Below are 25,262 nucleotides of genomic sequence, written 5' to 3' on the forward strand. Positions count from 1 at the left end.
GCTCGGGGGGCTGCTAGCCGCTGCTGGGCTGGGGGCACAGAACCCCGCTCCCGCGCTGCCTGCCCAGCCCAGCCCAGCCCGCTGTCCAGCCCAGCCCTGCGGAGAGATGGGGAGCAGACCCCGCCTGGGGACCCTCGGGGGCATCGCCTAGCCTGGCTCCCGCCGCTGAGGACCGACCGGCCGCCACTGAGCCACTCCCTGCCCGGCCGAGGCTCCGGGCGCCGTCCCCCAGCCCCCGCCGTGGGCATCGCCCCTTTGTCTGCGGAGGAGGGAGGCGGAGGGCGCTGCGGCGGAGGCACGGCCGGGCGCTGGGCGCGGGGTGGCTGCGGGGCACAGTCGCTGCCGGCGGGGAGAGGAGCCGCCGCGCCCGCAGCCTGCCAGGTGAGCCGGCGGGGGGAGCCTGCGGGCGCCCCTTCCCCTGCCGAGAAGGAGCGGTGCGAGGCTGGGGGCGTCCGCGGCGGCCGGGGATGAAGGCAGGGAGGGAGGGGGCCGGCGGGGAGCCAGGATGAAGGAAGAACATCCTCGACAAAGCTGCCTTCCCCACCCTTCGCATCGGGGACGGGCTAAGCCGGGGAGAGCGGCTTGCGGGATTTAGCGCTCCTTGTAACGCCCAGCCGAAGGAGTCAAGGTGAGCCCGAGGGCGCTTTGTGCCTGCTGCCTCCTCCCGAACCCCCGTCCCCGCTGGCCCGCACCCCGGGGCTGCGCGCCTCGGCGGAACGCCCGTGCCGAGCCGAGCGCGCCCCAGACCTCGCGGCTGCGGAGATGGGGGATCTGAGCGCTGGGATCCCGCAGCCCTCCTTCCCACCTCCTCTTCCCAAGGGCTGGGGCTGGCCTTCTTCCAGCCGTGAAAGGGATCTGTCTGCAACGGGGAGAGGGCTGGGAAGATCTCGGTGCAGCTCCTCGCGAGGTCGGTTCCCCTTTCGGGGAATTGCGTGTGTGTGCATTGCAGCTGTAGCGAGGAGCTGCCTGCAGACTGTGCCTCAGCAAAATGTAGGTTAGCAAAGCATTAGGACCCCAGTCCCGGAGGTGAGGTGCGTGCTGGGCCCAGCCTGCTCAGGCGCTGCTTATGTTCCTTTTGCTGGTGCTGTGGGGATCCCCAACCCCCTCCCAGTCTTTGGTGCTGCGGTGGGACCTGGGGTTAGCATACCCCCTAGCACTGCAGAGAGTCCTCAAGCCAAGTGGAGATGCAAGGAGCTTGAGTGTGCTGCAGCCAGCTGTGGGGAGGACTGCAGGCAGAAGATAGTGCCTAGCAGGAGTGCATTTGGGAAGGTGTGTGTATTAGCATCATATACTGGCCTGGTCTCAGAGACTGTGCTGGTAAGAGCCAGGAAGGTGAAAAGAGCCAAATGAGGCAGAGAACAATTAGCACTAGCAGTGCCCACTCTGTGTTCTATTCAGTCTGTCCCAGCAAGCCCATGGAGACCCTGGGGACCAGGTGAGTGTCTAAGCTAGCCAGGGCTGCTCTGCCCCAGGAGCCTGGGTGATGCACGGCATGCTTTGTCCAAGAAACTGGCTGGAACCATCTGCTTGCTTGGGACCCCACACCTGTGTCCTGCAAACCCTGGCTATGCCAAGCATTCCACCTCCCATCCTGCACCCACCACAGCAGGCAGGAGCAGGGCAGGGGACCCAGCAGCAGCAGCGCCGGGGAAGATGAAAAGCCTGCCGGCTCTGCAGCCAGAGCTGGACCCAGCAGGGGAGGTGCCTGAATTATTGACTGTGGAGCTGATCGGCTGCTCCTTGCTGTGAGCCCCTTGGTGCAGGCTTGGCTGCCCTGGCCGGGTCCATCTGTCCATCCAGATGTGACTGCCAGACCACAGCTGGGCAGCGTATCACAGGGCAGAGAAGGGCAGTGAAGCCTGGAGCCAGAAGGAAAGGGTGCGAGAGGACTTGCTGTGGCTGGACCCTGGTCCCTGCACTCTCTGGCCCTGAGAGAGGGGCCCACTGGAGTCAATTCACGTGCGTTTTCCACAGATCAGCAGGATGGCAGAGAAAAGTATGGATCCCGCTTGTGTCTCCATTGCCCTGGAGGACACGGTGTGCCATGCCAGCCCCCCAGATGCCCCACTCCTCACCACCCACTTGAAGAAGGTGGAGAACCACATCACAGAGGCTCAGAGGTTTTCCCACCTCCCGAAGCGCTCAGCTGTCAACATTGAGTTCATTGACCTGTCCTACTCTGTGCGTGAAGGCTCCTGGTGGAGGAAGAGAGGTAGGAGCTGCTGGCTGGGGAAGGGAAGGGGAAGGGACCTGCAGGGCTATCTCACCCTTCTCCTGTTCTGCATCCCTTGATCTCAGCCAGGTCCCCACCTGGCCAGAGCTGCATGAGGGTGATGAGGCAGCTGGGATGGATGAGTTTCCCCAGTGTTGTTGTTTGGGATATGATGGCTGTGTGTGACGTGCCAAAAGCAGGAGACTCCAAAGGGTGCCCCAGCTCAGAGCTTGGCAAGGAGAATATGTGTGGTTTGCAGGGGATTTCCTCTCTAACCTCTCCCTGTGCAGCTGAGGCCATGGTCCCCTTTCCTGTGTGTGACTCTGGCCGAGAGCTCAGGGAGGTGAAAAGGGAGGAAGATGGCAGCTGGTGGGTGGTAGTCTGCTTTAGTTAGCTCTCTCAGTTAATGGGATGCCAATCAGGCAGCCCTATGAGATGGAGAGGGAGCTGATCTGCAGAAGCTGAAGGCAGGCAGGGATGAGCGGGGGCCTGGAGTGAGCACAACAAGGGCACAGGGCTTGCTCAGTGCAATGCCCTGCCAGTCAGGAGTGCTGGATGCGGCCTCTGACCCTGCCCCAACCAGGCCCTGCAGCTGGGGAAACTGAGGCACTGAAAGACAGTGGGACCAGCCTTGACATCCCCCTAGATGAGGTCTGCCTGTTTGCATGGGATGCTGAGGAAGCATCCCAGGAGGAGCCATGGCACAACCATGAGTTCCCCAGGGCACAGAGTACTGCAGCACTCAGTAGTCCTGCGAATTGCTTGCTGGTGGGCCGGTGCCCTGCACGGAGGGAGGGGGAAAGGCTCGGGTAGCTGGACCCAAGAGGAGCATGCTGAGGGGCGCTGGGGTTCCCGGGTGGTAGTGGGAGGGAGGCTTCTCTCCCCTACACCAGGCACAGGTGGAGGAGCTGGCGGGGAGCTCCAGGTGCCTTTGGCTACAGCCCCCAGGATCCGGCCAGGCTGCCCTGCTCTGCTGAAGCAGGAGGTTACTGGCAGTCAATGAACGCGAGTAACCGCTGCGCAAGCTGCAGTGGCGCCGACGTGAGCAGCATGCGCGGTGCTGGGTGCGTGCGCGGTGCTGGGTGCGTGCGCTCGGTGCCGGCGTGTGCTGGGGGGCGCTGCCGGGCACGCTCGCTCCGCTGTCGTCACGCACAGTCCCCTGCCCTCCCCTTCCAGCCCTTGCTGCCCCTCTGGCAGTGGGGCCCGTGTGTGGGTGCAGGGTGCCTGACTCTGAGGGGTGCAGAGGAGGAACTGGGAGCTTGCGGTGCTGGATCCCCTGTTCTGGGGATGGGCAAGTCAGAGGAGCTGCACCCCTAGTGTGGTGGGAGGTCTGTGAGCTGGCCTGGCCCGGAGGCTTGCGCCAGCCTGTGGGCAAGGGATGGATGTGTTGCCCTCGCCCAGCAACAGCTGCTGGCACGGGGGGGGCGAGGGGGGACATTTCCAGCAGGCAGATGCTCAGACTCGGTCTGTGGTTCAGCATGGTCCAAGTACCCTGTTTGCCATTGCTGTCCTGCCATGGCTGTGTTTTGGGGGCAGCTTCTGAGAGCCTGGGGCTGTACCTGTTCCCTACTCCCAACACATGATTTTCCTTCTGCCATAAAATGCTAATCAGCTGCATCTAAAGCAGAGATAATTCTAGGTCTGATTAGCAGTGGCTGCTGCTGGTGTCACAGCCTGAATGCCAATGAAGGCAACAGCTGAGCATCCGGTGGGCTTCGGGACTCATGCTGCCTTGCTTCTTGCTGCCCTTGTCCACTGGCCCTAGGGACTGGGATCTGACAACATGCCCAGGACCAATGTCACATCCCAGTAATCTTCCTCAGCAGCTATGTGCCCTGACCCAGGGATTTCCTTGGTCTTTGCTGTGATCTGGGACGTATGTCTCTTTGGCACTGGAAATAGGTGGGGCCAGCCAGGGACCGGGGTGAGGGATCATGCTGGAGGTGACAGCTGCTGTGGCTATAGCCCAGGGGCCGCTGATGGAGACTGTTTGCAGGCACATGCAGCCCTTGACATGATGCATGGACGTCCTGGGGTCCCCCGGGTGCTGGGCTGGCATCACAGTCCCTGTAGCACTGCGGAAAGTCAAACCTGTGCTGCTCTCTCCCTCCAGGCTACAAGACTCTTCTTAAATGCCTGTCAGGGAAGTTCTGCCAGCGGGAGCTCATTGGGATCATGGGGCCCTCAGGTGCTGGGAAGTCCACGCTCATGAACATCCTGGCTGGCTACAGGTGAGACTGGAGGGAAGCCAGCGGGTCTGGAGGTGCAGGGCTCAGTGCCCTGTGCTGCATTCCCCTACGTCTCTTTCCTGCAGGGAGACGGGCATGAAGGGCCAGATCCTGGTGAATGGCCGGCCACGGGACCTGCGTACCTTCCGCAAGATGTCCTGCTACATCATGCAGGACGACATGCTCCTGCCACACCTCACTGTGCTGGAGGCTATGATGGTGAGTGCTGAGGGAGTCAGGCAGCCTGCTGTGCTCTTTGGGGCATCCTGTGGCCTGTGTCCTCAGGCACTGAGCCCACACCGACATCAGCCATTTCCAAGGGCTCTGGGACATGGGTACAAAATCCTGCTGTTCTTGCTCCCTTCATGCTGAGCCACCATGCCCAGCCCTTGGCTGGTCAGTGATGGAGCCACAGTGCAGCCAGTTTTGTTCCCTACACCAAAGAGTTGTGTCTCCCTGCCCATCCTTTTCCTGCAGGTCTCTGCTAACCTGAAGCTGAGTGAGAAGCAGGAGGTGAAGAAAGAGCTGGTAAGTGCAGAGGAAAATGGGCCCAGGCCCCATGATCTCTCCCCAAGGCAGAGATAATAGGGAAGGGAGGGTCCTGAGGGGACTGGGGGTACCAGCGCGCTCCCAGTGATGGAGGTCTGAAGGGAGGTGGCAGGGATGGGATGAGGGTCCATGGGAGCCCATGGTGAATGAAGCTGTCTCGCAGGTGAACGAGATCCTGACGGCCCTGGGGCTGCTGGAGTGCTCCTACACCCGCACGATCTCGCTGTCGGGGGGCCAGCGCAAGCGCCTGGCGATCGCCCTGGAGCTGGTGAACAACCCTCCGGTCATGTTCTTCGATGAGCCCACAAGGTGAGGCTGCAGGGGCTGGGGCTCCTCAGCACTGCCTGCCCAGCTGGGGGGCACCAGGGTTTCTGGCACCCTCTGGAGGGCTGCGAGACATGAGGGTGGGATGTGACTGTGCCCACCAGGGCTCCAAGAGAGCTGGGGCTGCAAAGGGATGGATGCTCTTCTCCATTGACCCAGAAGGAGGGTGCCCACAAGGGGAGGCAAGTGGGGGCATCTTTAAGATGCATTTCTTCTCCTCCTAACTCTCCACGTCTCTCTCTGCTTTCTCTTTCTCCTCCACCCCATCCTGCATGATCACAGCGGTCTGGACAGTGCCTCCTGCTTCCAAGTGGTTTCCCTGATGCGGTCCTTGGCTCAGGGTGGGCGCACCATCATCTGCACCATTCACCAGCCCAGCGCCAAGCTCTTTGAGATGTTCGATAAGGTTTGGCCTGAGCTAGGACACAGGATTTTTCAGTGGTGTGGGGTTCCTCTGGCCCCAAGACCCAGGAGAAAGGCCACGGGAGGGATGGGCTGCAGGCATTTGACCTGGGGCTAGTGTGGCACACAGCCCCTATAGCTGGCATCTGGCAAGGCTGCCTTTTGTCACCCTAAGGTGGGGAGGTGGGGAGGAGCAGGTGACAATACCCCTGGCTGCTCTGCACCTGCCATCTTCTGGCTTTTCCTTGCAGCTGTACATCCTGAGCCAGGGCCAGTGCATCTTCAAAGGCATCGTGACCAACCTCATCCCCTACCTGAAGGGTCTTGGCCTCCACTGCCCGACATATCACAACCCTGCCGACTTCAGTGAGTGGCCCTGCCGCAGCTGGGGCCGTGGTGGGGAACAGAGGGTGGCAAGGTCCAATCCCAGTGCACAAGCCATAGGGGCTGCATGATGTTCCTGTGGGCTTCCCAGGGTGCAGAGCTACCTTCCCGTTAGGTGGGGTATCATGGGGTGGCGGTTGTGCTGGGCTCCTACCCCTCTGCTCCACAGTGTCATGGTCTTGGCCAAGCAGAGCGATGGCGAGGGCTGGCTCAGTGCCTCTCAGGGGTCCTGTCTTCCTCCACAGTTATCGAGGTGGCTTCAGGAGAGTACGGAGACCTCAACCCTGTCCTGTTCCGCGCTGTCCAGAATGGCATGTGCACCATGGCTGAGAAGAAGAGCAGCCCTGACAAGGCAGATCCGTCATGCCCGGCACACTGTGTGACGGTAAGTGCAGATGAGAAGGGCCTTTGGTGGTGACAGGGTAATAGGGTGCCCATCCAGGGACACCTCAGTCCTCCCTGTCTTGCAGCACATAGATACCCTGTGATGCCTAGAGTCTCTTGGACATGGTGAGGAGTATGGAAGTGTTCATTTGCCCTCCACTTTCCTTGAGTGACAGCTATGTGCTTGTGGCTGGCAGTGCCACTTCTCACCAGAGGTGCTCACAAGGGGCACCCTGGGAGCATTTGGGTGCCGTCCTAGTCGGGAGCCCCTGTTGTGAACTTGACCCATGTCCATGACTTGCCCATGGTCTTGCAGGATGTGGACCACATTGAGAGCCACACGTTTGCCACCAGCACTTCAACTCAGTTCTGCATCCTCTTCAAGAGAACCTTTATCTGCATCCTAAGGGACACGGTGAGGATGGGGGTGGCTGGGCAAGCACTGAGGGTGGGGCCTCTTGGTCACTGGGAACAGGCAGAGACAGGAGTTGAATTGAGGATGGCATGGGGCTCACCCTTGAGGGGCATGCAGGCTGTCCTTTGCTCCCCTGGGATGCTCATGGGATGCAGCCCTGCCTCGCTGAGCCCCTGTACCCTCTCTGCCTGCAGGTACTGACCCACCTGCGGTTCATGTCCCACATCTGCATCGGAGTGCTGATCGGGCTGCTCTACTTGCACATTGGCAACGATGCGGGCAAAGTCTTCAACAACACGGGCTTTCTCTTCTTCTCCATGCTCTTCCTCATGTTTGCTGCGCTGATGCCCACCATCCTCACCTGTAAGGAGCTCCTTCCCCCAGCACCCATTCGCTGCTCCCAACCCTTGGGGCAGTGGGGTTGCTCCAGATGTGTGGGGTGGTGTAGGCTGGGGCCAGATGAATTGGACAAAAAGAGGGAAATAAGAGAGGAGAGAAAAAACTTCTAACAAAGAAGAGGGGGAAAACTTCTCTATGGCTGTATTGCAGCGTTACCTGTCGTGGTTGAGACGGACAAACGACAGTTACACTTTATTTAATGTTGGGCTATAACGTACTGCTGAGGAAATGTCTGTAAAGCTGCATTTTCAGCTGCTTCACCCCTCTTCCACTTCCTCAAAAAGTTTGCCTGAAAGCCCCCAGCCAAGCTGACTTTTCCATGCAGGAAGTTCCCACATAGGTCACCGAGTTTTCCCCTCGGTGACGCTGTGAGCAGCTGCTCATGGTGCAGGCAGGAGGATGGTGTTCTGCGCCAGGGCAGCATCGCGTTTGCCCGTGCTGAGACAAGTGGGAGTATGGGCTGGAGCAGCCCAGGCCAGGGCACTGCTGGCTGCTAATTTCTTGTCTCCACGCAGTCCCCCAGGAGATGTCTGTATTTCTGCGAGAGCACTTGAACTACTGGTACAGCCTGAAAGCCTATTATCTGGCAAAGACCACGGCAGATGTGCCCTTCCAGGTGAGCTTTCAGCTGGACTAAAGTGTGGCCCCGATGTTGATGTGCCTTCCTTGGCACAGCCAATTGCTCAGCTGCCCCAATACCCCAGTCTGGCCTTTGAGGGGTCCCTGCAACCCTCCACCCCCCAGGGAAGGTCTGTGGGGTGAGGGATGGCCGTGGGTCCAGCAGAGCGGTCACTTTGTTTGCTCCTCTCCAGGTGATCTGCCCCATCGCATACTGCAGCATCGTGTACTGGATGACAGGCCAGCCACCCGAAGCCGCACGATTCCTCCTCTTCTCTGCCCTGGCCACTGCTACGGCCCTGGTGGCCCAGTCCCTTGGCCTCCTCATTGGAGCTGCTTCCACTTCCCCACAGGTCAGACGGGCCCCCAACTTTACCTGTTACGTGGAGATGGGGGAAGAGTTGCAGAGGATCCCATGACAAAGAGGGGTAGAGGGAAGTGTTGCCCATAGGCAGGTGTGTGACTGCCTGGGGACAGTGATGTGACACCTAATGGCCTCTGCTCCCCAGGTGGCCACCTTTGTGGGACCCGTCACTGCCATCCCTGTCCTGCTCTTCTCGGGCTTCTTCGTCAGCTTCAAGACCATCCCCACCTACCTGCAGTGGAGCTCCTACGTCTCCTATGTCAGGTGAGACTCCAGAAGCTCTCTGTCCTGGGCTCCCATGGGCTGGGGAGAGGATGGGGCTACCTGGGGCACACTGTGACTCTCATGGTGTGCTCTGCCCTAGGTACGGCTTTGAGGGTGTCATTCTTACCATTTATGCTATGGAGCGCGAGGATCTGGAGTGCCTCGAGGACTTTTGCCCCTTCCAAAAACCCATCAAGATCCTGCAGGAGCTGGACGTGGAAGAGGCTAAGCTCTACCTGGACTTCCTCATCCTGGGCATCTTCTTTATCATCCTGCGGCTCCTGGCTTACCTGGTCCTCAGGTACAAAGTCAAGTCAGAGAGATAAAGGAGCCATGGGACCCCCCTGGTGCTGTTCCCGGGCCTGGCCTGTTGTGAGAGACATTCTGCAGAGGGACACAGTGCTCCCAGCAGGTCACGGACAATGGTGGAGGCATCGGTAGGTGCCAGTCAGGTCTGGCTCAGTCGAGAAAGGTTTTGAGACGTCTCGGAACTGTTTTAACCTTTCCACACACTCTTCATTGCAAAAGTTTTGTACAGCCCTGGCATGTGCCATCCCCTCCCCAGGACTGCTGAACCCCACGGAGCGCAGGTCCCTTCTTGCCACCCCTGCCTGGCACTGACCTTCTCCACCAAACACGTTGGGACACCAGGGACAGTCCCGTGGAGGTGGCTGTCTGCCGAGCAAGACCAAGAGGTGCCAGCTGCTCTGAGCATCACCCTGGGGCTGCCTGAGCCTGAGGCTGAAGCCGGAGGAGACATCTGCATAGCTCGGATCAGCAGCGCAGCACATGGCCCCGTGGCTCGCCCTGGCCAGCAGCATGTGTGTCAGTGCTAAGAAGAGCCCAAAGATGCAGTAGGTCAAGTTGCACAAGGCTTTAGTGTTTCCTGTCTCTGTAGCCACAGAAATTGCTTCATCCCATTTTTCTTGCTGCGTAAATCCTCCATTTTTTTTCTTTTTTTTTAAATTTATTTTATTTTTTTTAATGATCCCCAGTGCTTCCCACTCTGCATGGAGTGGAAATGGAGCCAGCAGGCAGAGAAGGACTTGGGGCTTTGTCTCAGACTTCTGCTCAGATGCCGTCCTCAGAGATGGGATCTTCAAACCTGGGGATGTGTCAGGGTCTGTGGGAATGGGACAGTATTCTCAGACCTTAGCAAGTCTCACATTCAGTCCCTGTTGTCTTTGGGTTCTGAGCCAAGAGGATAAAATCAACAAATGTGGAGAGAAGTGACTGGTCCCTCTAAGTGCTGCACAGACTGGGGAGGATTTAGGCCAGTACCAGGTGGCTGAAAAGCAGGGCCGGGCTCAGTCGTACCATCACTGGACCTTCTGCTGGCCCTGAGCCCTTCCCTTGCACCATCTCCCTCCTCACTCCTCTCCCCCTGGCACAACTGTGTGGCTGTCTCAGCAGAACAGCGAGGATGAGCCTCACTCAGCACCATTGTTGCAAGGAGGGGATTCCAGCCCCAGGGACACCTGGCCTTGCAAACCTCCCAGGGTAACGCTGTGCACAAGAGGGTCCCAGCAGCACCAGAACTGGAAAGCAGCTGAAATCTTGGAGCGGTATTTTGCATTGGGTGACTCTGGTTCAAGTGCAGTCTGTGAGACGCTGCTGCCGGCAGGCTCTGAGCAGCAGAGGGTTGCAGGGCAAATGCCAAATGTCAGCAAAATCCTTGGGAGACTCTTCTTTGCTTTTACTGGCTTGTGTTAGGACTGTTCCACACAGCAGGGTCTGGCTGGCCTGCACATGGATGGCAAATGTATTGCAGCACTGATGCTGGGCATTCAGCAAGGTTGCTTTTTCACCTGCCTGGGCAGCATTGCTGAGAGGAGCTTGGGGGGTCTCCTGTACAGAGGGTCTGGGAGCAGGACATGCCCTGATGCCCTTTCCGTGCTGAGCACTGGGGTTTTCCTCAGGGGCTCTTGTCTGACGTGCTGCTGTCCCCCACAAAATTCCCCTCTGCTCACAGATCTTCCTTCACTGACAGATCTGCGCCGTGGTCTGCAATGGAGCTGGGCCAGCCTGGGGAGCTGCAGTCTCCTGGGCATGATGCTGCCAACTTGCAGCCGCAGGGGCACAGAGAAATACCACGGGACAGGCTGCTCGAGCTCGGTGTGGCCAGGGGGAGACTGCTGGGGCAAGTAGCTCTGCGGGTGGCTGCTCAGACCAGCCTGTCTGGGACAGGGCAGCTGGCAGCACCTCCAGGATCTCCAGGGCGGTTCAGCACAGCCTGTGCCTCCTGTGCCAGCGAGTGCATGGGTTGCAGCGTCCCAGCTGACCAGGTATGTGGGGCAGAGGACTGGGACAGGCTTTGGAGATGGAGGATGGCTGTGTCCCTCAGAGGAAGATGGGCACCAAGCTGGGCTGTGGCAGGACCACTTGGCAATAACACTGGTTGTATTGTGGTGTGGGGCCAGGGGTGCTCAGGCTGGGTCTTGGCTTGTTCTGAATGGGTGGGCAGCACCCGTGTGCTGTGCTGGCACGCAGCAGTGAGGATGCACTTTATCGGAGCAGGGGAGCAGGGCTGCGGGTGCTTCTGGCTACAGGAATCCCACCAGGGAATGTGTCGGGATAATCGTGAGGAGCGTGATGGAGGAGAGCAGGCTTCTTCCCCCACACCTCCTCTGCCCTCCTGCCCCCTGCCTTCCTTCGCAATGCACTTTGAATGGATGGTGATGTGGTTGAGGCTGTGGCTCCAGCTCCCTGGGAGCACTGGTTGAACCTCAACCCATTTGAAACTTCTTCAGCCCCTTAGCCTGGCTCCTTCAGCCCACAGGCATGGTTGTATCAGGTACTGCCCCTCCCCGACACGTGCTGTGAATGCAGGTAGGCAAGCAGGGGTATGGCCTCTCACCTCCACGCATGTCCAGGCCACCTTTGTCACACACATGAGAAGCGCAAATATATCATCACCCAGCTGGTGCTAGGGTTTGCTTGGAGGGGAGACTGAGCTAGTGCAAACAGGGGATGTGGCTTCTCCCAGGGTTTCACCCCTCTCTCAAATCAGGCAATAAACCAGTGTTTCATTCTCGCTGTGTGTGGACACCATTTGTCCCGTCCCTTTGCCATGGCAGTTCCTTGTGCCACGGGCAGCCTGCAGCTGTCTGGGATCTCTTCATGCACCCCTGCCATGCTGGACCCTGTGGTTTTCGAGCCTTCACCCTCTCCACATGTTCAGAGGAGGTTGTACCACGGGTTCCATGTGTGACATGGGACAGGGGCGGACCGTGTAGAGAGGCGCAGCTGTTGAAACCCGTGCTCCCACATGACTGGAGGCGAGCTGCCTTTTTCCTGGGACATTTGCCAAAATAAGATGCGGATAACAGCTCAAAGGCCGAGGGAGTTTGCTCGCACAGCCGTAGCTCTGCCGCGGTAGCCACGCGTGGGTAGCGTGTGCCTGAGTCCTTCCGCCTTGCTGGGGAGAGGCTGCGAAGGTGAACCAGGGCACTGCTGCCCACAGCTGCGGCCTGGGGGGGACCAGGCAGAGTGGAGGTGAAGCCCCTGGGCTCTGGGAGGAGAACAGCGCTGCTGGCAGGATCCTGATGGCTCTCAGGGCTGTGCTGCACATGCAGGTAAGTGCCCTGCAGGGACAGGGTGCCAGGTCCCAGCTTGCTGCTGGTGTTCGCCGGTGTCTGGAGACCCCCAGAAGCTGTTGAGCAGGCAGAAATGTTGCAGCTTGTTTCAGTCTTTCTGAGATGCCAACTGTACTCGTTGGATTTCACACATCAATAAAACTTATATTTATAGTGTACTGCCTGGATGCCTCCCCTCCATGAGCAGCCAAAGAGCATGCATGCAACAGGACGTGCATTTCTGGGTACACCGACAGGCATCCCTGCCTCAGGGTGTGAAAGCGGGTGTTGGGGGGCAGCACATGGGCAGGTGGCTACACATATTACGGGGGACAGGTGCTGAGTGTGTTGCAATGCGTGCAGGGACATGCATGCCCCTGTGGGTTCTGTGCAGGTCTTTGGGGTGCAAGTGTGGTCTCTGGGATTACCCTGTGTCCTAGCAGCCCTGGCTCAGCACTGGCTGGGGTGGGCTGGCACTTTCCAAGACAGCCCCCAGGGACTGAGCAGAGTCCGTGCAGCCACACAGATACCACTGGCTCTGGTTTCAGCACCGTCTAATTGTGTTGCCAGCACGGATCTGCAAGCTGCGAGAGGGTAGGTGTATATATGTGTGTGTGTGCACGGCCATGTGAGTGTTACACAGCCAGGCAGTGCTGGGCTGCCCTGCCAGCACGGCTTCCTCCAGGCTCTTTTCCCGGTGGGTCTGCCCTTATCCTGCTCCCTGCACCGTGCTCTGTGTGAGGTGACGGGAGCTGAGCACAGAGGGGTTCACTCTGGAGCAGCCCTTGTCTGTGCGGGCTCTTGTTGCACAGCCGGGCAGCAGCTGGGGATGCAGAACCACCAGATGTGTCTGGAGGAAACGTCCCCTCGCAGCACTGCTGGTAAGACCCCCAAGACCCTCCCCGTACTGTGTGTGTCCCTGTGTTTGGGGGTGTTTTTCCTTGCTGCCGTGCCTGTCAGCCCCTCTGGTGAGACCCCAAAGAGGGGCCGTGGCTGTTCTCCCCACGCAGCCTGGCGGAGGTTGCGGCTGCTGTGCGCAGGGCGTGATGGGACAGGACGGCGTTGCAGGAAGTTACGGCTGCAGAACAGCCGCCTCCGGAGAGGAGCCTCTACCTGTGACAGGGATGGAAGCAGGCGGCTGAGCACCACCGAGCTCTCCTGCGCAGGTTCAGCACCTGGCAGCGCAAGCACAGGGAGACGTGGGCTCACCCGCCCTGGCAAGGAGTCCTGCTGGAGGTAACCCCGCTGCTTTCGGCACAGCCGTTGCTCTCGCCTTGCTCAGCGCTAGCCTCCCCATTGCCCTGTGCTCCAGGTTCCCACACCACCAGTGCTTCAGGCACCGTGCTGTCCCTGTCCCTTCGGACTGGGAAGCTGGGGAAGCTGGGAGGGGGAGGCAGTAACCAGAGAGCGAGGGTGTGTGGGCCAGTCATGCAGCAGGGGTCCCTGAAGGGGGACCCCAGCAGGCGTCAGCGCAGGACCCTCTGCTTGGCGACATGCCCTGGGTGGCAGAGGGTGCTGTGACCTGGGCATGGGACACATCGGGGTTCGCTTGCTCCGAAGGCCTCGAGGCCAGGACACCCAGGTTCAAGGTCAGCTCCACTGTGCTCCACCCCTGTGCCTTAGTTTCTCCATCTGGATAACACGATGAGGGACTGCAAAAAGCCCGGGCTGTGGGAGGTGTGAGCAAGCCATTGCCCTGCTTGTACTCTGCTGGGGGAGGCCAAGCGCAGAGAGATTTGCATGCTGTCCCTTCCTAGATGCTGGGGATTGCTTATACCTTACTGCTTCTGTGCCTCAGTTTCTCAGGATGTTGGGGGCGGTGAGCCCAACCCGTGCTCCCGAAGGATCATCCTGCTGAGCTGGGATGGGAGGATGAATCATCTCCGGCACAGCCAGTTCTACCAGACTGGACCGTATCGGTGCAGGTAAGGCTGGGCAGCACTCTGCTGTGCTACATCCCTGGGGATCGGAGCTGCTGACCCCGTCCCGAGCCTGCCCTCTCCCCAGTACTTTTGCTGTCTTGGTTATCACAGTTGTCATAGCTGTGCTATTACAGCCGAGTCTAGGTGAGTGAGTTTCGGCTGCTAACAAGGGACACCATCCCCTGCCCCTTGTGCCCCCAGTGGATGAGGTGGCTGATCCCAACCGAGGCACTGGGAGGTGGTTTGGAGGGGCGGTTTTGGGGGGCAGGCAGGCGTGCCTAGGAGGGTCAGTACCCCCTTGGGGCTCTGCTCTGCTGCCCTCTTGGCCGTAACCTCCTGGCAGCAGCCAGGTAGGTCTCTGAAGGGTGCTGGATGTGGAGCCTGAGGTGGGACGTGCTCCTGCCACCTCCGCTCTGCTCCGGCCACCCTGCCAGCCAGAGCACCACTGCTTCCCATGGCCAGTGGCTTTGTGGGGTCATGCGTGGGACTGGGTCATTCCTGATCTAGGCATCCCTGGGCTGGAGTAGGTACAGCCTAAGGCTGCAAAGCTAGGCTGGAGCGTGGAACCAGCAGGTCCAGGCACCCAATCTGCCTTAGGGCTGTCCCCTCTCTTTCAGGCAAAGGATGTCATGGGCCATGCAATGTCAGAGCTGCCTGCCCTGGGGCAGCTGGACGCAGCTGCACCGATCCCTGCCAGGGAGCAGGGGGACCCGGAGTGTGTATCTGTGTGCTGCTTCAGTGACAGGTGAGCTGGGCTCTGTGCCTGTGGGATTGTGACTCTGAATCTGCCTTGTCCCTGGTGCACATCCCTCCTGAGTTGCACAGTGGAGCCTGTGTAGTCCGTGGGTCCCCTCTGCAAGATGTGAAGCCAGCGAGCTTGGTGGTGTCAGCTCTGCTGGGCTGGAGAAGGCCATCCCTGACCATATGAATTCTTCTTCTTGCCAGGTACTGCAGGGAGCTACTTCCTCAGGAAGATCCTTTGCACAAGCAGCATCTCCCTCCCCAGGTACAGTGCCATACGGATGGGACCTGGTCCATTCTGCCCTGTGGCTGTTTGCCATGGGACCTGGGCAGCTGAACTGACTGCCTTGGGACCATCAGGGCTCTGTGGGCAGAGACACTGCTTTGCCTCCACATAGAAAATAACCCAGACCCAGCTCCCTGCCTACTCTGAATTCAGCCCAACGTCTCTGCTTCACCACGGGCTTGCTGGGGATGCACGGCGCATGGCTTGCTGACCTTCCTTCAGTTCTCAGTCGTTGCCCTTGTCCCAGCCCTGCGCCCTCCCTTGCTGTTGGGAAGGAAGGGGTGAGCTGGCTCTACTCCGCGCTTCCCATGGCACTCACTTGTGATCTGCCCACCCTGCCCCAGGCAGCGCTTGGAGCTGCTGCCCCTGTCCTCCTTGTGACGCTCTTCCTCCTCTTGCAGGGGCTGTGTTCGCTTCCATGGGGGGTCCCAGGAACACTCTCTCCAGCCCAGATCCTCTCGCCATGGCTTGTCCCAGCTCAGGAACGTGGCCTCTTCTGGTAAGCTTATAGCTCTGTGCTGAAGTGGATGGAGGGTCCTACATGGCAGGCTGAGGGCAGCTGCTGTCCTGGGCAGCGTAAGGGTTAGCAAGAACTAGATTCTGTCCTCCTCTCTGCAGCCACCTCACTGCAGTGGCTTGGGGCATGCAACGTCCACAGTCCCCTGCCAGTGAGGTCTTTTCCATCACCTTCTGCTTCCCAGATGCCATCAAGAAACACCAGAAGACCCTGTCTGCGTGGTTCAGTCACCAGCCCAATGAAGAGAGGCAGTTCGGCCCTTCCTTCTCGCTGGACGCCGTCCACGTGGACCCAGTGATCCGGGAGAGCTCCCTGGAGGATATCCTGAAGCCCTCACCTGACCTGACCATCCACAATCAGCTCCAGCAGCCCTGCAGGCAGGTTATCAGCCTCCAGAACCTTTTTGATGTAGATGCCTGTGGACGGCAAGTGAAGAACGTGGTGCTATATGGCACTGTGGGCACAGGGAAGAGCACACTCATCAAGAAGATGGTGGTGGACTGGTGCCACGGTCGCCTGCCCCGCTTTGAGCTGGTGATACCCTTCTCCTGCGAGGATCTGTCCCATAGTCATGCCCCCATCTCCCTGCGGCGCCTCATAACTAAGAAGTACCAGCACCTCCGGGATGTGGTACCGATGCTGGGCGCTTCCAATCTGAAGGTGCTTTTCATCCTCAATGGCCTGGAGCGCCTCAACTTGGACTTCCGTCTGGCTGGTACGGAGCTGTGCTGTGACCCCAATGAGCCAGTGCCTCCCGCTGCCATCGTGGTCAACCTGATGCGAAAATACCTCCTGCCAGAGGTCAGTGTCTCCCTCCAGCTCCTTCATGCTGGAGAAAGGCTGGGGGTGAGCCCTGGGGCAACGCAGGCATGGCCATTGTGCTAATTGCTTGTAGTCCAGTTTGGCCGTGAGTGAACAGGCAGTCTCCACTTCTGGAGGGACTCACCAAGGTGGCCTCATGTCAGTGTTACTGGTTTGTCTCTGTGGTGTCTTTGGGAATCCTGGTAAGGCAAAGACAACAGTCTGCTAGGCTGTGATCTTCCAGACTTGATATGTGTCTAGTAGGAGATGGGGACAGCTCTTCCATCCTCTCCGCTTGGGCCAGATTTGAATCAACAGCCTTTGGGCAGCAGCTTCTTGAACCCCAGCCTCTGGGTGGTAGGATCCTTGTGCACCTGTATGTGGGTTATGTGCTTGGGACCCTGCTGAACTTAGCTCAAAGCCACAGAGGGAGCAACTCCAAACTCACCCAGCTCTCTGCTTCCAGGCCAGCATCATTGTCACCACACGCCCATCAGCAGTGCGCCGGATCCCTGGCAAGTATGTGGGTCGCTACGCTGAAATCTGTGGCTTCTCTGACACCAACCTACAGAAGCTGTACTTCCAGATGCGTCTCAGCCAGCCTGGCTGCGGTGGAGAGAACAGTGTGCGCAGGAGCTCAAGTGAACAGGAAAACTTGGTGGAGATGTTGTCGAGGAACTTGGAGCGCCACAACCAAATAGCAGCTGCCTGCTTCTTGCCTTCTTACTGCTGGCTGGTGTGCACCACATTGCACTTCCTCTACTTCACCAGGACGGTGCCTCCCAGCCAGACCCTGACCGGCATCTACACCAGCTTCCTGAGGCTCAACTTCAGCGGGGAGGTGCTGGACAGCACTGACCCCACCAACATCTCCATGATGAAGTATGTGGCCAAGACAGTGGGCAAGCTGGCCTACGAAGGGGTGATGTCCCGCAAGACCTGCTTCTCAGAGGACGACCTGCAGCAGTGCTTTGAGGTGAAGATGAAGACTGAAAGCGAGCTCAACCTCCTGGAGGTCTTCCGCAGTGATGTCTTCCGCTTCTTCCTCACTCCATGTGTGCAGCCAGGGAAAGAGCACACCTTCGTCTTCACCATCCCTGCTATGCAGGAGTACCTGGCAGCCCTGTATGTGGTGCTGGGTGAGAAGAAGACCCTGGCACAGAGAGTAGGCAAAGAGCTGTCAGAAGTCATTGGGAAGGTGAGTGAAGATGTTGCTGTCATTCTGAGTATCATCTCCAAGGTCCTACCCTTGCGCTTCCTGCCAGTGCTCTTCAACCTGCTCAAAATCTTCCCTCGCTACTTTTCCCGGCTGAGCGGCAGGGACCGGGATGCTATTGCCCACACCATGGCAGAGGAGATGTTCAAAGAGGAGGACTACTACAATGATGATGTCTTGGACCAGATCAACTTCAGCATCCTGGGCGTGGAGGGCCCCATGCGCCACCCTGATGAGGCCCCTGATGATGAGGTCTTTGAGCTCTTCCCCATCTTCATGGGTGGGATACTGTCCCGCCGTAACCGCGCCATCCTGGAGCAGCTGGGATGTTCCATCAAGAACCTGGCAGCCTTTGAGATTGCCAAGGCCATGAAGAAGACAGTCATCAGGAAGAGCCGCAAGGGGCTGCCCCCCTCCGAGCTGATGGACTACCTCTTCTTCCTGCATGAATTCCAGAACGAGCGCTTCACAGCTGAGGCCATCCGCTCCCTCCGGACTGTCAACCTCTCATCTGTCAAGATGACCCCTCTCAAGTGCTCTGTCCTGGCATCTGTCATGGGCACGACATGCCATGAGGTGGAGGAGCTCAACCTGACCTCCTGCAACCTTGACACGAGCAGCTTGAGGATCCTCTTCCCCGTCTTGCTGCGATGCAAAGCGCTCCAGTGAGTACCACCTTCTTCTGCCACTAGGCAGAGCTCAAAAATTGGTATTTCTCTCACTTCTGCCCATCACAGGGAAACACTAGGAGCCCGAGTGTGGCAAAGGAAAGGAATGGCATACATGCCCTTGCTTATCTTCAGTGCAGACTTAGGGGAATACAGCTTCCAACATGCAAAATTCCTCGAGCAGCCCTGCTAGGGCACTGCATGCTGGGATTTGCATTCCCAACGCACCCTCCCATAGGACTCTTTGGGCAGCTCTCTGCATCTGGTGCCACCGGCTGGGCTGCCATCGCCCCTGGCAGACTCAGGTTCTCCCATTGCTTGGCACTCAGCATCGCCCTGTAGCTCTCTCTGCTGCTACTAACTCAGTGTAGGAGATAGGCAGCCCACGGGTGGGAGTCTGAACCGTGCAAAGGGCTGGGTTCCACTCCAGTCCATTTGTGGAACTGCGATGTTCCTGTTGCCCAGGGGGTGGCGAGCCTGCTCAGCAGAGCTGGATTCACTGTGCAGCAGGGCTGTGCACCATTTCTTTCGTCCAGATGCTCAGGAGGGCTTGGTGGGCTCCTGATCCCTCCTCCTTAGACCTTCACCCACCCACTGTGGTCCCTGCACCTCCTTTCCCTCCCTGGTGATGGCTCTGGTGGCGATGCTACCCAAGCTCTGGTGCAGTTTCACTGTGCTTCCTTTTGGAGAGGAAGCGTTGCGTGGCTTTATCTGGGGAACCCGGGGAAGGTGGTGATAGTGAGGGCCAGGGAAAATGGAGAAGGCAGGGTTGCCAGCCCCATGGGTAAAGCCATTTCAGTCCTGCCACCCCCATGTCTCACTCTGCATCAGTCTGCAGCTCAACAGCCTGGGCTCTGACGCCTGCAAGGAAATCCGTGACCTGCTTCTGCATGACAAGTGTGTGGTGAGCAGCCTGCGGTGAGTACTGCCTCTGTCCTTGCATTAAACTGCCCCTGCTGCCTACCATGTGCCCAGCCCCCCTGTCCAGCCTTGGCATCCTCCTAAACTCCTGTGTCCACAGGTTGGCAAATAACCCCGTGGGCGAGCAGGGGGCACAATACCTGGCTGAGGCTCTGGCGGGCAACCGCTCGCTGACTCATTTGTCCCTGCTGCACACCGCACTGGGGGACCAGGGTGCCGAAGTCATTGCTCAGCACCTGGCCAAGAACCAGCACCTCCAGGAACTCAACCTGGGCTACAACTCCCTGACGGACACAGCTGCCCTGCATGTGGTGGAGGTGGCCAAAAAGCACGCAACGCTGGACAAAGTGCAGTGAGTTCACTCTGCCCCATCTCTTCCCTCTTGCAGGCGATGCCCCTGAGCAGGTGTCCCTCCCCATGGCAGTGAGTGGGAAGTCCCTCTCTGCCTCTACATCCCGTCCCCAGCCTTCACAATGTCTTCTGTTCCTTTTCTGCAGTTTGTACTTCAACGACATCAGTGAGGACGGCAAGCGGGTGCTTCACAGCCTGCGCATGGACCGGGATGGCGTCAGAGCACTGGTCTTCCTTACAGCAGGCACCGATGTCTCCGACTACTGGTCCAACATCCTGAACGTGGTGCAGAAGAACCTGCCTTTCTGGGATCGTGAGCGGGTTCGGCAGCACCTTGCCCTCATCCTGCAGGACCTGGAGAGCAGCCGGAGGCAGACTGCCAACCCCTGGAGGAAAGCCAAATTCCTACGAGTCGAGAGTGAGGTCAAGAAGATGCTAGGGAAACTGCAGCATGGGACCCTCTAACCTGCTGTCCATGCACCTGGCCAGGGAGGGAGCAGAGCTGCTGGGGAGAAAACAATAGAGTGTGTCCCAGCAGCACATCCCCTGTGCCCTTATCTGCCCTGAGTTGCCTAACGATTGAGTGCTACCAAAGTGGGCAAAGGTGCTGAGTATGTGGTGCTCAGCCCTCCTCTGCGGGCAAGGCTGAAGTGTGGGACAACTGTCCAGAGACCATGCAAGGAGCAAATGGGACTTGTTCTTCTGGGTTTGAAGAGACGCAAGCCCTGCACGCTGGCCATACTGGCTCAGCCACGAACCACAGCGGTAGCAGAGGGGCAGGACTCAGACTTGCTTGTGAAACCTTTTGTAGCATTAAAGTGCACCGCTTTGTTTCCACTGAAGCACACGAGTGCCAAGACGTGATCTCCCCTGTGGGTCCGTCCTCGGGGGAGGAATGTGGAGGCACCTGGTGCTGCCGTCCTTCCAGCAGCTGGAGTGGAGGACTCTGGCCCTTCCCCATCTCACAGGGCTAGCATGGGGCAGCCTGCTTTTGCTCCAGCCCATGCCAAACCAGTCAGTCTTCCCCACCATGGGCTGCCCTTAGGGGCAGCTGAAGGCTGGGACACCAGAATCTGTTCCCAGGCTGGGTGTCCCAGGGTGCCGGTCCCTGCTCCCAGCTCTGCTGGGCAAGGGCTGGCAGTGTCCCGGAGCTGGAAGGGCAGGGGAGACATTGGGGCTGTTTAACCATTAAACCTGGGGCGTCTTGGAAGAGGCGGGGACACTGGCTTCCCTGCCACTTCACCCTGTACCTTGCTCCCTCTCGCATTTCCTGGAGCCATGAAGCAAACAAAAGGTATGTGCCAGGGCAGAGGGGCTTCCTCCTGTGGAGACCCCTCCCCACATGCATGGTCCAGGACCTGCTTCTGCACGGAGCAAGGCAATGTCCAATCGCAGGCCACAGAAAGGAGCTAGAGGCACCCAGGAAAATGCAGATGGACATTGTGGGGGTGCTTGGCAGGAATTCCTTCTCCTTGGTTTTGGGGATCCTTGTGCTTGGAGAGGTGGGGAGGGGTTTTGTGGGGAGATGTGCAGCAGAAGGCTCTGCCCCCATCTCCCGACTCCAGCAAGCTCTCTGGGGCCCTGGTGATCCTTCTTATCCTTCACTCAAAAGCCCCAGGACTAACCTTGATGTGCATACCACTGCCTGGCCCTACTTTGCCCTTGGTGCTACAGGACCCCACTGGGCCGGGCAGTGGGTGCTTGTTGGATCCAAGCAGCGGGTGTCCTGCTGCTTTGAAATGCAAGAGGACACAGGTATCAGGACCAAGCTCTGAGCTGTGCCTGGCCATGGGGTGTAGCTGGGGACAGAGAGGCCAGGGGAGCTGCATGGACTTGGCAAAGCCATTTCACCTGGCGTGGCATGCACAGCCTGCGAATGGCCAAGCCCTGAGCGCTCGAGAGCACCGGCTCTGCTCCCAGCTTGCCAACATCTGCACTGACCTCTCCTCTCACTCTGCAGGGCTCGAGGGTGACAAGGAGTCCATCATGTAAGTGCTGAGCTCCCCCTGGCCGGGGGCTCGTGGCCCCAACACGGGGCTGCGCTGGAGTACATCCTCAGCTGGGATGGTGCGGGTTGCGGCTGTCAGTCCCAGCCGTGTGCTGCAGGAAGGTGTTCCCTGAGCTGTCAGCTCAGCACAGACGTGGGGGACAATTCAAGGGAGAGATCTCCTCCTGGCTTTCCCCAAGGAAGAGGAGACACTGGAGCTGTGGCCCTGGCTGGGCTTCTCACAGAAGGGCTGGGGAGGGTGGGAGGAAAGCCACGCTGCTGCACTAACGTGCTCTCTCCTGCCCTTTATCATTTCAGAAAATTTGAGTTTAACCCCAAAGATGGGATAGACAACCCTGCCTTGTCACTGTCTGAGGACACGGGTAAATACCCACATCACCCCAGGGTGTCCCTGTGTCAGCATGGGGTTCTAGCAGCAGGGCATCGCTGGGGTCCTGGGCTCTCTCGTGGCGAGGAAGTGAACATGTAAGGCAGAGGAGATGGGGAGATCACAGCCCAGGATGGGGTAGAGAAACGCACGTTAGGATCCCTGCCAGAACTTACTCATGGGCTGTGCCCCATGCAGATGGCGAGGGTGTGTGGGAGCCCCGCTTCTACCTCCTGAGCAAGGACAGCACAGAGACCTTCGGCTTCTGCCTCCACAAGGAACTGGGCTGCGAGGGCCACATTGTCCGGCAGGTCAAACTGGGGGGGCTGGCTCAGCGAAGGGGGCTGCGGGATGGAGACCGGCTCCTGCAGGTCAATGGCCACTTTGTGGATGACATGGACCACCACAAGGTAGGCTGAGAGCTCCCTGAGGCTGTGGGAATGCCCAGGTCCTCCCCAGCTGGGGGCACAGAGGGTGCGAGACCCTGCTGCCCTCGGGGCTTTGATCCCACAGGCTGTGGCTGGAGGGGCTCCCTGCCTGGGGGTTCACAGCCTGGGTCCTTCCAGGTGGTGCGGAAGATCAAGGCCAGTGGGAACCAGGTCCTGCTGGCGGTGCTGGATGGCAAATCCTATGAAGCAGCCAAAGCCCTGGGCAGGGACCTGTCCCAGATGCTGCCAACCGATGTCCGCCCACGCCTCTGCCACATCGTGCGGGACAAAAGCGGTTTTGGCCTCAGTGTGTCAAGTCCAGAAGGTAAAGCAGGCGGTGGAATGCTGGTGCTGTGAGCTTCCCCGACACAGTACCATGCTCTCCCAGACTGCTGCTTCTCCATCCTGCAGGTGTGCGGGGCACCTTCCAGCTGTCGGTGCAGCAGGACGGGCCAGCAGCGAGAGCAGGAGTGCCACCGGGCTGCTGGCTCCTGGAACTGAACGGGGCCAGCGTGAAGAACTACTCACACACACAGCTTGCGCGAAAGGTGTGTGGTCCTGGCACACGTGGGTGGGAGACCAGGGCCGGCAACATCACTGAATGCCCTGCGCTTTCTATCCAGCTAAAGCAGAGCGGCAGCAAGGTGACGCTGTTGGTGGCATCCAGTGCTGTGGAGGAGTTTTACCGCCTGCATGGCCTGAGGGTCACAGCTACCTTGGCAGACACCTCCTGGCTTCCCTTCAAGGTGCGGGAGCTGCACATGGTGAAGGGTCCAGCTGGCTACGGGTTTCTGCTCAAAGAGGATGACTGCAGCTCGGGGACCACAGGTAAGGGGACTGAGAGGGGCAGTCTGTACCTCGGCAAGGCTCGTCTGAGGGTTGGGAATAGCCGCAAGCCCTGTGCACACAGCGGGACCCTGCTCCTACCTGCACACAGGGGTCAGCAGCGCCAGGTCCCCTCTGGCTGAGTGCCTCTGTGAGCATCTCCCCACCTCCCCTCTGTCCCGCTGCGGCAGGCCAGTTCCTGTGGGACGTGGATGACGGGCTGCCAGCCGAGCAGGCAGGGATGAAGGAAGGGGACCGTCTCCTGGCTGTGAATGGTGAGAGCATCGAGGGGCTGGACCACCAGCAGACAGTGCTCAGGATCCGTGCTCGTGATGACCAAGTGACACTGCTGGTTATCGACCCTGCTGGTGATGAGTTCTACCAGTCGGTAGGTTTCGGGGACCAAGCATGGTCCTGCCCTGGCTGGGGAGCCCCGGGGTGCTGCAAGATTGGATGATGGGACAGGTGCCTTGTCTCCAGGACTGCACAATGAGGTCCCCAAGGGACCTGGCTGGCTGTGGAGGGCCAGGAGCTGTACAGCTGCCCCTCTTCTGCTCTTCCAGATTGGGCTGTCCCCTCCGCTGTTCCTTGAGGACAATGACCTTGCCTCAGGTTCCCGCACAACCTCTCTGCCCTCTCCCAATGGTTCCCCTGGACTCTGTCCTGTTGAGGTGGCACCAAAGGGACCTGTCTCCTGGCTGATGTCTGCTGCCAACAGTATAGAGATCACACAGGTAATCCCTCTTGCCAGGCCCTCATGGCAGTGCTGCTCGCAGCCCAGAGCTGCTCTGGGTGCTGGCACCCTCCTGTCCTGCCAGTCCTAATATTTCCCTGGCACCTGTGATGCTGGAAAGAGGGGGCTCTGCGGTCCCCTGGCCATAGGGGCCAGGCAGAAAGACCCCTCCAACCTGCCCATGGGACAAAGGTGGACTGTGGTGGGGTGGGTGGACGTGTGCTGCCCACAATGTCCCCACTCTGTCCCCGCAGAGCTCACGCCAGGTGGAGCAGAAGAGGCTGCACCAGGCGTTCTAGCAGCCCAGACGTGTCCTGCCTCTGGCCAGGCTCCCCCACATAGTGCCTTGACCCAGGCCACATCAGCCCATCGTGCCCCCCACCTGGCTCCCTGGAGAGCACAGCGGTGCCCAGCACGGCCTTTGCACACACAGCTGCTGCGTCTCCATGCCCACGGCGAGGCTTGTGGCATCACACCTCCAAGAGAGTCATCTCCACTGGCCGAGCTTGTATTAACTGTGGTGGTGGCTTCTAACCTGAAGACAGATCTGTGTCTTTGCTTGCCCGGCTGCCTCTGTTGCTATGTAGGGACATTGCACTGAAGCCCTTGCCCAGCTCCAGGCTCTGGGAGATCTCAGGAGAGCCAAGGCACTGCCCTCCACACCATGACCCAGAGAAGGGGGAGCCTGAGGCTTGGCTCAGCACAGGGCTGGCCATATGGCTGCTGTGTGAAGGGCAGGGGAGCAGCAGAGGCCAACAGAGTGCTGGAGAAACCCCTCACCCCTCAGCCTGTTGGCTCAGGTCTGCACCTGCACGGATGTCTCACTCGTGTTCCTCCTCTCATCCTGTCTGTGAACCTGGGGGCAGCGAGTGTCTGCTTCCCACCATAGCACTGTTCCCGTGTCACCCACTCGGGGTGCGATTAAAGGACAAATCCACACTGTTGCTGGTGCGGGTGATGTTATGGAGGGGACTGTGACTCAGCAGTGCATCCCCGAGCTCTGCAGCTGAGTGATGGTCCTGTCCCTCTCTGCTAGCGCCTGGGTGGCAGTCTCCTGGCTCTGCTGGCTTCCCCAGAGCCCAATGGCTGTCAGGTGCAGGGACAGATGCAGGGGATTCTGAGTACATAGGCACGGGAGCCTGGTATGGCAGAGGGCTCTGGGACAGGGGCGGGATCACAGCATCGCCTGTACAGTCAGCATCTCCCAAGGTTGGGGATGACCCTGGGAACCGGGTCAGGCTTTGTTGTTCAGCTGCTGCTGTGCTGAGAGCACAGGGTGAATGAGTCCCATCTCCCCTCACTCCACCCGAAATGCACTTTGCTACCCTGGAGCGAACCCCATCCCCACCCACCGGAGCGG

At 59.3% G+C, this 25,262-nt stretch overlaps 3 protein-coding genes across 3 annotated transcripts; all 3 read left to right on the forward strand.

The window, feature by feature from the left end:
- Window positions 1-1,983: 1,983 nt before the first annotated feature.
- On the forward strand, window positions 1,984-8,869 carry ABCG4 (ATP binding cassette subfamily G member 4; the record flags this gene model as incomplete). Its single annotated transcript, XM_080358036.1, has 14 exons — window positions 1,984-2,212; window positions 4,326-4,443; window positions 4,527-4,659; window positions 4,918-4,968; window positions 5,153-5,298; window positions 5,596-5,719; window positions 5,967-6,081; window positions 6,345-6,484; window positions 6,800-6,898; window positions 7,093-7,261; window positions 7,813-7,913; window positions 8,110-8,268; window positions 8,425-8,543; window positions 8,644-8,869. The coding sequence occupies 14 exons, from the start codon at window positions 1,984-1,986 to the stop codon at window positions 8,867-8,869; spliced, it is 1,929 nt and encodes a 642-aa protein (XP_080214162.1).
- Window positions 8,870-14,670: 5,801 nt separating this feature from the next.
- On the forward strand, window positions 14,671-20,006 carry NLRX1 (NLR family member X1; the record flags this gene model as incomplete). Its single annotated transcript, XM_080358083.1, has 8 exons — window positions 14,671-14,785; window positions 14,986-15,046; window positions 15,469-15,566; window positions 15,769-16,385; window positions 16,852-18,266; window positions 19,101-19,187; window positions 19,291-19,542; window positions 19,688-20,006. Exons 1-8 carry the CDS (start codon window positions 14,677-14,679, stop codon window positions 20,004-20,006), a joined length of 2,958 nt encoding a protein of 985 aa, XP_080214209.1. The 5' UTR covers window positions 14,671-14,676.
- Window positions 20,007-20,819: 813 nt separating this feature from the next.
- On the forward strand, window positions 20,820-24,201 carry NHERF4 (NHERF family PDZ scaffold protein 4; the record flags this gene model as incomplete). The annotated part of the gene is made up of 9 exons (XM_080357996.1): window positions 20,820-20,835; window positions 21,502-21,529; window positions 21,847-21,911; window positions 22,115-22,326; window positions 22,483-22,669; window positions 22,756-22,892; window positions 22,968-23,172; window positions 23,361-23,557; window positions 24,157-24,201. 9 exons carry the CDS (start codon window positions 20,820-20,822, stop codon window positions 24,199-24,201), a joined length of 1,092 nt encoding a protein of 363 aa, XP_080214122.1.
- Between the last annotated feature and the right edge of the window lie 1,061 nt (window positions 24,202-25,262).

The sequence above is a fragment of the Nesoenas mayeri genome, assembly GCF_963082525.1.
Source record: "Nesoenas mayeri genome assembly, chromosome: 22".
Taxonomy (NCBI): domain Eukaryota; kingdom Metazoa; phylum Chordata; class Aves; order Columbiformes; family Columbidae; genus Nesoenas; species Nesoenas mayeri.